This window comes from Chelonia mydas, chromosome 26, assembly GCF_015237465.2.
Source record: "Chelonia mydas isolate rCheMyd1 chromosome 26, rCheMyd1.pri.v2, whole genome shotgun sequence".
Classification (NCBI taxonomy): Eukaryota; Metazoa; Chordata; order Testudines; family Cheloniidae; genus Chelonia; species Chelonia mydas.
Window position 1 is genome coordinate 13,263,715 of NC_057859.1, and position 11,818 is coordinate 13,275,532.

General features: G+C 47.7%; 1 protein-coding gene across 1 annotated transcript; it reads right to left on the reverse strand.

Moving 5' to 3' along the window:
* Positions 1 to 506: 506 nt before the first annotated feature.
* TGOLN2 (trans-golgi network protein 2) lies at positions 507 to 11,486 on the reverse strand. Its single transcript, XM_037886301.2, has 4 exons — positions 11,296 to 11,486; positions 9,370 to 10,025; positions 6,678 to 6,761; positions 507 to 4,291 (listed from the first exon to the last, which is right to left on the reverse strand). Exons 1-4 carry the CDS (start codon positions 11,390 to 11,392, stop codon positions 4,286 to 4,288), a joined length of 843 nt encoding a protein of 280 aa, XP_037742229.1. The 5' UTR covers positions 11,393 to 11,486; the 3' UTR covers positions 507 to 4,285.
* Positions 11,487 to 11,818: the final 332 nt, after the last annotated feature.

The window sequence follows — 11,818 nt, forward strand, 5'->3', positions numbered from 1 at the left end:
AAGCCCCTTCATTGCCAAATCTTGTCTTGGGTGGTTCTGTTGTACATGCTGTTGCAACTAGAGATAAATGTGTTTAAGGTAAACTCTGCCCAGCCCTGCTCTGCCCCAGCTGGGTTTACGTGTAGTTTAAATTCTAGTGCATTACTGAGTCTGTGGTAAAAAAAAAATTGGGATTATTTGGTTAAGCAGCCCAAGAGGGTGAAAGACTGGAATGTGGGGGTTAGATCATGAGAATTTGTTGGACTGGGTTTTATTTTCAAGTCAGCAGGTGGTTGGGATCAGCAAGACAATGCTGCTTTTGCACAGTGCTAGGAGAATGCAATAAATTAAACAACCCTAATAAAGTGTTCACAAGCAACATCTGGTCTGTTACAGGAGGGAGGCAGATGGGGAATCCAACTGCCTCCTTACGGGGATCAGCTCTAGCCTAGTATTCAGACAATACAACAACCCAATCTGCGTTGCTGTTCTGAGGCTTTAAAGGAGGCAGGCAGTAAATAGAAGGGTGAAATTACATTTCTTTATTGTGTCCATTTATTGACTTCACCACACAGAAAAGTACAAAGGATTAGAAAATTCTGATTCTTCAAAGCGAGTCTCATTTTACCGCAGCAGAACCCGAACAACTCATGAAGTCAGCCCAGGAAAGTAGCTGACCTAGGAGACTAATGACATTTGGCAAGAAATGTATTCAGCAGACTGTTAGTTTGAAGTTTATGCCATATCTGAACACAGCCAAAACTGTTCGGACCTTTACCTGTTTGAGACTTGTAGAATATCCTACATCAAGTTTAATACCACAGAAATCAATGAAACATGGAGACCATTCCTAGAGATTTCGTACAATTCAAGAATTACAGCAACTGTCACTAGAAATAGTCCACGCTCGAATTAAGAGGATAGCAGGAGGGGACTACGTGTGAATCCTTCACCGATAGCTTGGAAATGTACAGAGCTACACTGCATTTGAAGAGCTGCTTCTATGGGTATGAACAGCACAGTAGCTGCACAGATCCGTGTTAAGAGCTGTCATATAAATATTGGTTGTTCCCGGCCACATGTGGTGTCTTTACTACCCTGTGAAGTTTGCACTTACTGTGTGCTATGCATTTCTGTTGAGCCAGCCCACACGCCAGTCACATGGCAAACTACAGATAACTGGAAAATGCTCCTACACACAAGCTATGGATATTCTTGTTAGTCTGACAGAAGCGTAGGAACTATCCCTGTATCTTAGTTCTCTCTGCACATACCAGACTGTACTGCTAACAGTACATAGACAGAAGGGCCCTAGCTCTAACAGGGTTCCTCATTAGTCCATGCCTGCAGGAACATTTATGAGGCTGAGTTTCCAAAACAAAGCAGAAAGATTTTCAGATTAAAATAAAACAGTCAGTTGAAGAGACTGAAGTAAGGAAGCCTCCAGACTCCGTGACAAAATAAACAGGTTTGGTACAAATCCTTCCAAAATGTTTTCTGATTCAAAGGGGGACAAAGCAGGTAAAAAATAAAAACAGGAATTCCCAGGAAAGCAGGAAGATGTGGCTAAGAATTGCAACATTTATCATGTCTTCAAGTTTTTGCCTCTATCATAAACACACGTGAAATCGCAGCCTCAAATTCTGCACCCCTTAAATAAATGGGCCATAGAACACAGCATCACAGGCTTCCTAAAACATGTTATATGTTATCTTAAAAATAAATAGCACAGTTATGTTGCACACAAGTTCCCTGTCTTTGAGAAGGTGCATTTCCTTCAGAGACCTGGACCTGTTTATCCTCCTGAGAGCAGGATGCTCCCCCCCACTCCCAAAAATGGCTCCTGTGAGGATCTCCCATATCAGAGTTCAGAAAAGTCATCTTTCTTAGGGGCAGCTTCTAAATAGATTTAAACAAATATATGATTCCCCCCCCCCCAATCAAACATACACTGAGGCTAATGTCTTTCAGTAAAAGTAAGTTGCTTTGGTTTTCTTTTTTAAATAAGTTAAGCTCTGCATACACATCCCTCTCCCGCCTATGTGGAAAACGAAACTCTGAAAATATCAGCCATGGCTTTAATGTCCAGATGTGGAGATTTCTTAGCCCAGATGCTGTCTTAAATATTACTGCAGTCTCTTAGTGTTACTGCAGGTCACCAAACGCTGCAGACACCAAGGAGGAAGAGACCGGGGCAGGTTTGCCTCATCAACCATTTTTGGAACATGCCAAGAGAAGTAATCCAACTACTAACCAGCAACTTGCCCAAGATGGAGGCCAGGTTCTTCCCTGTGCCTCAATCAGCTGACAAGTGCATTGAAAATGAGGATGTAGCTTTTCACATCCAGGCTTAGATATGTATTCTAAGTTTCCTCCTATGCAGGTGTGTGTGTCAGCAATATTTTTGTAAAACTCAGATCCGAGAAATAAAGAAAACAGCCACAGACAAAAGAACAAGCCAGCCAGCCACCATATACAGATTTCCCAAACATTCCTGGTCTCAAACGTAAAGACCTTGTGGAATATAACTATGAAAATAAAGACAGGAATACATAGTGGGCCTCATTCAACACTTTTTCCCAGCCTTATATCAGAAATATAAGCAATACCAGAATACATCAGCCCCTGGTTTATGCAGACAAGGAATCTAAGAGTTCCACAACAACATTGAGGTAACAGCTCTGCATGGAGTGGCTGGTTATAAGTACGTTCAACTAAATAAAAGCACAGCTCAGAGCTGAGGAAGGCCAAGGCCAAAGGAAGAGGAGAGGGGACATCCTGTAGATGACTCTGCAGGAAGATATTCTGTTACATCGAACAAATCCCTTTCTATATATTTTCAATCTGCCATTTACTTTGGAGGAAATATTTCTGTACTAACCCAACAAGCCTCTCTCATGGGCTCTGCATGGGAGCTGCCGTGCACAATGGCATAACAGCACTCCCAATTTGAGGAATGAATGACATAGGCCAGAGCCCATATTGCACAGCTCTCCACATTGTGCAAATCAATGCCTTGTAAAGACATCTGTTTCGAAGCTGCCTGCTTAAGGGAGCCATACTGCTGTTACGCAACACAGGCATGAAATACTGCCATCATCTGTCCAATGCACCAAGTCACCAGCCGTCCTTGCCCTATTTCCACTCTCAAATACTCTCTCCGCACTTTGATAAAGGATAAAAAAATGGACACCCCCCCCCCCCCCAGACAAAGTGGGAATTGACACTTGTAAGTCCAACCTATGCAAGTACAATGGATCTGACCTCTATCAGCGGGAGAGTCCATTCAGTACTGAAGAGAATCAGCTATGTTGGAAATTTAGGGGTGGAAGAACAGACTTGTGGGAAGGGGGTATGAACTACAACTGGTGACGCTGTTTTCTTCGACCTGAACATTGCCATGTTCCTGTGACAGCACTATGGGGGAGGTGGGAAGGTTTACAGAGGCAAAGTTCATTTAGACTTTGCCATGGAGGCTTGGCACAGAGCTTCATATACACTCCTTGCATTCTTTCACAGCATCCACTCTCTAAATATTTCATCACCGTTAGTGCAATCACCTGAACACCGGGGATGACATCAGGAAAAACAGTCCACCAGGAAATCTGCTAGCACATTTAAGGTGGACAAGCAAAAATCAAAGGGTCAGGGATTGCTAATTCCACACACATCTCCAAAGATGTGCATTAAGAGACAATCAGATGTTAACTTCCACCATTGTCTTCATCACAGAGAACAAAGAAGCAATCAAATAAAAGTCCTTGGCAAAAACATTTCTGAACTAGTGCAAACAAACATGCTGTGAACTTTAGAGTCCAAATACAATGGACAGAAGAGGATAATGTTCATATGTCAGCTACAAGACCAACCATGTTGGTTATAAAGACTGCTCCATGAATCTAGAGGAAGAGAATCAGAAGGCTCATTCAGCAGGCAGGTCTCTCCTAAACAGAGACCTGTGTGTCAATACAGCAGAAGGTAAAATCCATATCGTTTGGGCACAAAAAAATTCTGCCACTTGTTGGGTCTTCCCTTGGCTTTCCTGACATCACAGTATGGAAGCAAGAGACCAGAGCTGGAAACTAGTTCATCATCAGGCAGCTGGGAAGGGGAAAAAATATTTAGAGACTGAGGAGTTAGTGTTACCAAAGTGCAGGTGCAAAACTAAAAGCACTTCTCTTCTTCCCACACTCCAAGACCTGAAGGGAATCAGAGCTGTTCTGTTGAGAATCACAGGACTTCCTTGCATCTTCATTTTCAGCAGTCCTTACCCGAGTCAGCAGTGTGGGGAATTTCTGGGGATAATTTAGATCTGAAGACAAAAAGGAGAGAGTTTTCAATCGTTTGTCAGAGCAGCTTTTCCACACACACTATTCTGAAAAGTTACTGTAAAAATGGCACCATGGGGCTCTGGATTTCTGCGCGCTCTGATTCAGTTTCAAATAAAGAGATGGCTTTTCTAACTGGCAGCCCAGCAGATTCAACCTGGGTGATTTCCTTCCTGCGCAACCTCACCAGTAAAAGATTCAACATGCCAAATTATACCCTCAGTGACGTGTTTGCAGCACTCAGGCACTCAATGAATGGGCTTACAGCCATGTGAATGACTGGAACCTAGTAAGGAATTTATTAGTGTGACAGATACGACAATATCCTGGACAATCTTATGGAATTAAGTTCAACTTTATTAAGTATTTTAGGAGTTCACTGTGTTAAAAATGCAATTGTTTATGTGTTATTGTGGAATTGTATGTAACTCCTCTAATAAATGTGCTTAATGAAATCCCTGGGGAGTATTAGGAACTTCAAATGTATTGTCCCAGAAAGTCCTCTGAAGTGGATTTGCTAGGAAATACTCTTCATAGGCCCAGACTGGATAACGGAGGGACTCACAGAGCGCTTGTTCTGACCTGAAGCTATGCTGAACTGGTGACCACAAAAAAAACCTGTTTGAGGTCTGAAAGACTAATCACCAACCAGAAGAAGAAGGGGGTGATCTCTGGCAGGCATATTAGCATGCATGCAGGTTCTTTTATTGAAATACACTTCAGAACTTCCTTCCACTTTTCTTATTTATTTCCAAAATTTGTCTCCAATAACGTGTGGATGGTTTTATCACCTTTCAATCTTCTTCTTGTGTCCATCCATTTCACATAGCATGTTCTGCATGCACTGTTTTCTCATGGTCAGGGATTCACTGCTGGTGCCAGCTGCAATCTGCAGTTCACCCAGTTAGCATGGCTAAGCCTGGAAGAACACCCTTGAATTGTTGCATCCAGAGGGAACAGTAGACATGGAATGCAACGAACAGCATGCTGTGTCACTGCTATCCAGTCATGTCCCACTTCTTCTCCATTAGGAAGAGTGCAGGACAGAAGTATATGGGGACACCGTTTTCCTTTGGTCCCTTTCTGGGTGGATTTTTAATCTTCCACTCATGAAGCACAAGTCTATCTATGCCATCCTGTTTTACAGGCCCTGCACTTGAATGAACGTTCTCAACAGAAAAATGAGATGGCTCACGTTCATCCTCCTCCTCCACTTCATCTAGGCCAGGATCTGGAGGATTACAGTCTCTCTCTCTCCTTCCGCACTCCCTGGTTTCCGTCCAAACATTCTGAAGTTCTTCCTGCTGATTCTTGTTCTGCAGGTTTTCTCTGCTTTTCCTTTTTTCTGCACCTGACTCATCATACACGATTCATATTTGACTATATGAGGCTAAGCAAAGTTCAGTGCAATGCTAAATTTCCCTAGATCTAGGGCAGTGGTTCCCAAAAGCAGAGTGCTCGCTCTTTCTCACCTCTCTTCCCCTCCCCTCTTCTAACAGGAGGGGAGGGGGACAGAGGGAGCAGAATGAGCTCAGGTATTCAGGGAAGCTCCACTCCTTCCTCCCCACTCCCCTTCTGTGGACAGGACGGCTTTTCTGCTTCTTCCTTCTCCCCGCAGCATATGGCCAGGGAAGGGGGAGGGAGGAAGAGAGCCCTCAGAGCTGCCCCCCCAGCTTGCAAGGGGTAGAGGGAACTGAAGACCCCCCTCCACAGCCTGGGAGGAGGTGAAAACCCGAGCAACAGAAGTGAGGTGGGGGGGGACGACTAATGGGGGGCTGGGAGCTATGTGGGGTGGGCAGAGGGGGAGCTGAATTGATGAGGACCTACTAAATAGGTTTCAGTGCATTTCTATCTGCTGGAAAAGGTTATGACAATGGCTTCACAGCAAGGCTTAGCAGCTCCTGCCCTGCTGATCCCCATCTGCCTCCAACGCCTTAAGGAACCTCCAGGATTCTGTGGGCCAGATCCTCAGTTGGTGTAGACTGTTGATTTACATCAGCTGAGAAATCAGGCTCTTTGCTGTGGGGCCCACAAGCCCAACCATCAGCACAGATACTTCCTTTTCAGGAACAGCATGTTGAAAACAAAAGAGAACTTAAATGGGCAGAACAAAGCCTCATCAGACTAACGGCAGGGCTATTACCAAAAACCTTCTCGCCAAAGCTGGCTTCCAGACAGCTTCATGACTGGCCCTGGCTAGGTGGAGTCCAGCTGCTGCACTTGCTTCTCAGCTGGCACAGCACAAAGCAACAGTAGGCAGTGCTGCACCCACTCCCCAATCTTCCTGGCTACTGGCAAAGGACAGTTAAGTTCATTTTCAAGCCCTGCCTATCTGATGGGCTGTTATATCAAGACCCAATTCACTCTTACCTTTTGATCCAGTCTCTGATATTCATTTGATTTGGGCCGCCGGGGTACTTTTGATCGTTTTCCTTCCAGAGCAAAAGCAATGATCTTTGGAGACAGAAAGAGGAGAAGAAATAAATCAGCAAGCAAATCCTGATAGGTTACCACATTTTGTGGTGGTTGAAAAGAGCTGATGCAAAACTACAGGCATTATAAGTATTCTCTTTTCCCACTTCAGGGACAGATAGTTCTGCTCATGTGTTCCACTCTCATAGCAATGAAATATCTCACCTGACCAAAGCCTATTTTCCCCAGGATTGGCAGCTCCTAGATTTCCAAATTCAGGACTGCCTAACCCACACCAGAGGTTTCGTCACTCTCCAAAGAGCCTCCCCCACATTCTTTATCTGGGTATGCTGACACCATACACAATGACTCAGCAGGAGCCCCAGTGATGCCAATTCTCTTGAGTCTTACGATAGGTTTTTCTTTAAGCCCCCATGCCTTGTAGAGTCATATTCCATAAGAATCGCAGGTTTAATTTTAAATGAAAGAGTAATTTTCTAGCCATGATTGTGATGAAAGCTTGAAAACATGAACTTAAAGGTTCCCACATATCAGAAAGCAAATAAGAACCCAAGATTTATTTTTTAAAATAATGACGTGAAAGTCAATCTAGTTATTTTTGAACAATTGAGGCTGACAAATAATGCATCTTCCATGAAGACCAACTTCATCTGTTAACCAAAGGAGTTCACAGCCTGTTACACTAAGAGATATGGCCAGTACCACACTGCCATATAATTCCTCTTTATTCACTACTGCCCCACTCAGCTTACACTGCTTCCCAGTGTGATTTACAGAAACATGCACAAAGGTGAACGCAAGTCGCTAGATTATGGAAAGTGGATCACCTGAATAAAAAAAATGGGATCGCTTTTTAATTTGTTGTTTTCACCTTTCCACATTTTCTTAGAAGACATGTTAAGTGTGGGTGGAGGAGGGGATGACAGTGAAGGAATGCAGAAGAGCAAGGAACAGGCAAAACCCCCTTTATAGTTTGTTTTCAGAATTTCTAAGATTTGGGGTTTAAAAAGGTATAAAATCTTTGGCTGGGTCTACATTTAAAGCACTACAACAGCAAAGCTGCAGCTGCACCCTTGTAGCGCTTCAGTATAGACATTCACTCCAGCAACGGGAGGGGTTCTCCTACCACTGTAGTTAACTCACTTCCCCGAGAGGTGGTAGCTAGGTAGACGGAAGAATTCTTCCGTCAACCTAGCACTGTCTACAATGGGGGTTAGGTTGGCTTAACTACATCTTTCAAGGGTGTGGATTTTTCACACCCCCAAGAGACACAGCTATGCTGATGTAAGTTTTCAGGGCAGACCAGCCCTTTACAAAAAAACTGTAATAGTGTTTTGAATGTAATTTATTTCTTGGAATTTAGAACAAAGAGGACCCATCTGCTACTGTAGGTACCTTTGACACTGTGACCATCACTGGCAAACCCCACAGCAAAATGTCCCCCACAACCCAATAGGCAGGATGTTCCCCACCAAAACTCCATTAATCATAATCAAGTCACCCTTTCAGATCCCAACCTCTTCAGCCACCTAGGCAAACAGGATATCAGACAGAGGCAAGAGTGAAATACTGTAACATGTCTGGACTCTCCTTGCTGTAAGTCAAACAGAAACTGAAAACAACAACACAGCACAGGTTCTAGTGGCCTTCTGAACTGGGCCAGGAACATCAGGCCGGAAACAGAACACTGGAGTCTGCCCTGATCAGTATCTCTAGACATCACTGGAAGAGCCCCTTTCCTTACGACATTTCTCCTAGCAGGTGTTCTCTGAACCAGATTCCTCAATTTAAGGTTACTGCTTTCTGCACAGACAATAAGGAAATGCAAATAGGATTTTCTTACTAGGATTAAAGCTTTTAAAAGCCTGGGTCATAGGCACATAGGAGAGAGGCTGCACTGTATGGATCAAGGTGCTCCTGGCACGATAACACTCAGGAAGGTTTACTAGAATACCTCCGTAAAGAAAGATCTTCAGCTAGTCTAGGCCATGTCTTTGAGCCAGCCTGAAGCAACCCTAACGCATTATGAGCGCTATGTATTAAACAATAGTCCAGCCTCCTATCTGGCCACTTCTCAGCATCTGAAGGAATTTTCATACAGTGCTGAAGAGAAAAGGAGCAGTCACTAGGAAAAAGCATCTTAACTGCTACTCCTCTCATTCCTTGCCACCCTAGTTCCACACCTGGAGATGACCACCAGGACTAAGACCACATAGTTTTCACTAAGACTTAAGACCCTCCCCTGGGTACAACACTCTCGTTGCTCATCCCAACAGGACTTGAGGGTTGGACAATACCCCAAGTTAGTGTTTTCTGACCTACTGAATTTATCAGCAAATTAAGTCTAAACAACAGAAAAGCCAAAGATAGGTCAGTGTATTAAAAAGTTTTCTTCCGCCCCAGCCAGAAGCACCAACCCACACACAGGGAAAGGAAGAACCTGAGTAACAAAACACTTCGGAAACTTTGATATTTAGAATCAAAAATCTTTCTGGCAGTACAAGGAGGAAGCACTAATTTCCTGCTTGTGACTGCACTGGTCTAACTGCAAGGAAATGCCCTCTCCATCCACTAGCACTGATTAAGCCCTGAAGCAGACGGGGTCCACACTACTTGCAGAAAAGCTCACCTTCCGTTTATTGTGATAAGCGATGTACAAGGCAGCGACGATAATGGCTGCGGTCACCAGGTAGGCAAAGAAGTGGCTACTCTCGGATTCATCTTTGGGGGGAGCAGCAGGGGCACTTTCCTCTCTCCCCTCACCAGGTTCAGCAGCTTCATCCATCTTCTCGTCACCAGAGTGGCTGCCGGGGGCCACCTTTTCATCAACAGTCTCATCGCTAGTGCCGCCGCCATCTGCCTTCCCCTCAGCAACCTGGGCACCCTGGCCGCCGGGTGCCTGGTCAGGTGCCTTGGTCCCCTGCTCCCCGGGCGCCTTGGTCCCGTCAGGTGCCTTGGTCCCCTGCTCCCCGGGCGCCTTGGTCCCGTCAGGTGCCTTGGTCCCGTCAGGTGCCTTGGTCCCCTGCTCCCCGGGCGCCTTGGTCCCGTCAGGTGCCTTGGTCCCCTGCTCCCCGGGCGCCTTGGTCCCGTCAGGTGCCTTGGTCCCCTGCTCCCCGGGCGCCTTGGTCCCGTCAGGTGCCTTGGTCCCCTGCTCCCCGGGCGCCTTGGTCCCGTCAGGTGCCTTGGTCCCCTGCTCCCCGGGCGACTTGGTCCCGTCACGTGTCTTGTTCCCCTCGCTCTTGTCACGCGTCTTGCTGTTGTCGGATTCTTGAGAGCTTCTGGCTGCTGGAATTGAGAACAAAACACACCGATTATGGCTTCTGTTTGCGGCAGTCACTTGGGGCAATCACCCCACATAGCTCCCCTTGGCGCCCGCCCCTCGCACCCGGGAAGTCAATCATAGAATGTCATGGTTGGAAGGGAGCTCAGGAGGTCACCTAGTCCAACCCCCTGCTCAAAGCAGGACCAACCCCCATCTAAATCATCCCAGCCAGGGCTTTGTCAAGCCTGACCTTAAAAACTTCTAAGGAAGAAGATTCCAACACCTCCCTACGTAACGCATTCCAGTGCTTCCCCACTCTCCTGGTGAAATAGTGTTTCCTAATATCCAACCTAAACCTCCCCCACTGCAACTTGAGACCATTATTCCTTGTTCTGTCATCAGCCACCACTGAGAACAATCTAGAGCCATCCTCTTTGGAACCCCCGTTCAGGTAATTGAAGTCTGCTATCAAATCCCTCCTCACTCTTCTCTTCTGCAGATTAAATAACCCCAGTTCCCTCAGCCTCTCCTCATACGTCATGTGCTCCAGCCCCCTGATCATTTTCGTTGCCCTCCGCTAGACACTTTCCAATGTTTCCACATCCTTCTTGTAGTGTGGGGCCCAAAACTGGACACAGTACTCCAGATGAGGCCTCACCAATGCCGAATAGAGGGGAACGATCACGTCCCTCGATCTGCTCGCTATGCCCCTACTTATACAGCCCAAAATGCCATTGGCCTTCTTGGCAACAAGGGCACACTGCTGACTCCTATCCAGCTTCTCGTCCACTGTCACCCCTAGGTCCTTTTCTGCAGAACTGCTGCCGAGCCATTCGGTCCCTAGTCTGTAGCGGTGCATGGGATTCTTCCGTCCTACGTGCAGGACTCTGCACTTGTCCTTGTTGAACCTCATCAGATTTCTTTTGGCCCAATCCTCCAATTGGTCTAGGGCTCCCCGTGTCCTATCCCTACCTCCAGCGTATCTACCTCTCCTCCCAGTCTAGTGTCCTCTGCAGACTCGCCGAGGGTGCAATCCACGCCACCCTCCAGACCGCTAATGCAGATATTGAACACGACCCGCCCCAGCACCGACCCCCGGGGCGCCCCGCTTGACACCGGCTGCCGGCTAGGCGGCGGGGGGAGGTTTCCCCGGGCGCGCGGCGTGAGGCCCGGATGAGACAAGGCCCAGAACCCAACCCCCGGCCCCCGCCGCTCCACGGACCCGGGACCCGCGCCCCGCTCCCGCCTCCCCGAGCGGGCCCGGCCCCGGGGAGGGAGCCCGCCGCGTCTCACCCGCAGCGGAGTTCAGGGGGCCGCCGAGCAGCAGCGCCGCCGTCAGCGTCAGCAGCAGCAGCAGCCCCAGAGCCCCGCGCGCCGCCGCCGCCGCCATGGTGACCGTGACCGTTCGTTCCGCTTCCGGGAGCTGCCGGGACACCGAGACGCCCACTTCCGGCGCCTCCCCGCAGCGCGCGCCGGGACCGAGCTCTCGCGAGATTTTGGACCGGAAAGGGAGGGGGGCAGGGGTGTTTCTGAGGGGGGTGGGGGGGGGTGTTTCAGGGGCAGGGGTGTCTTGGGGGGACAGGGGTGTTTCTGAGGGGGGGTGTAGGGGGGACAGGAGTGTTTCTGAGGGGGTGTAGTGGGGGTGTTTCAGGGGTGTCTTGGGGGGACGGGTGTTTCTGAGGGGGGTGTAGTGGGGGTGTTTCAGGGGCAGGGGTGTCTTGGGGGGACAGGGGTGTTTCTGAGGGGGGGTGTAGGGGGGCAGGGGTGTTTCTGAGGGGGGTGTAGTGGGGACAGGAGTGTTTCTGAGGGGGTGTAG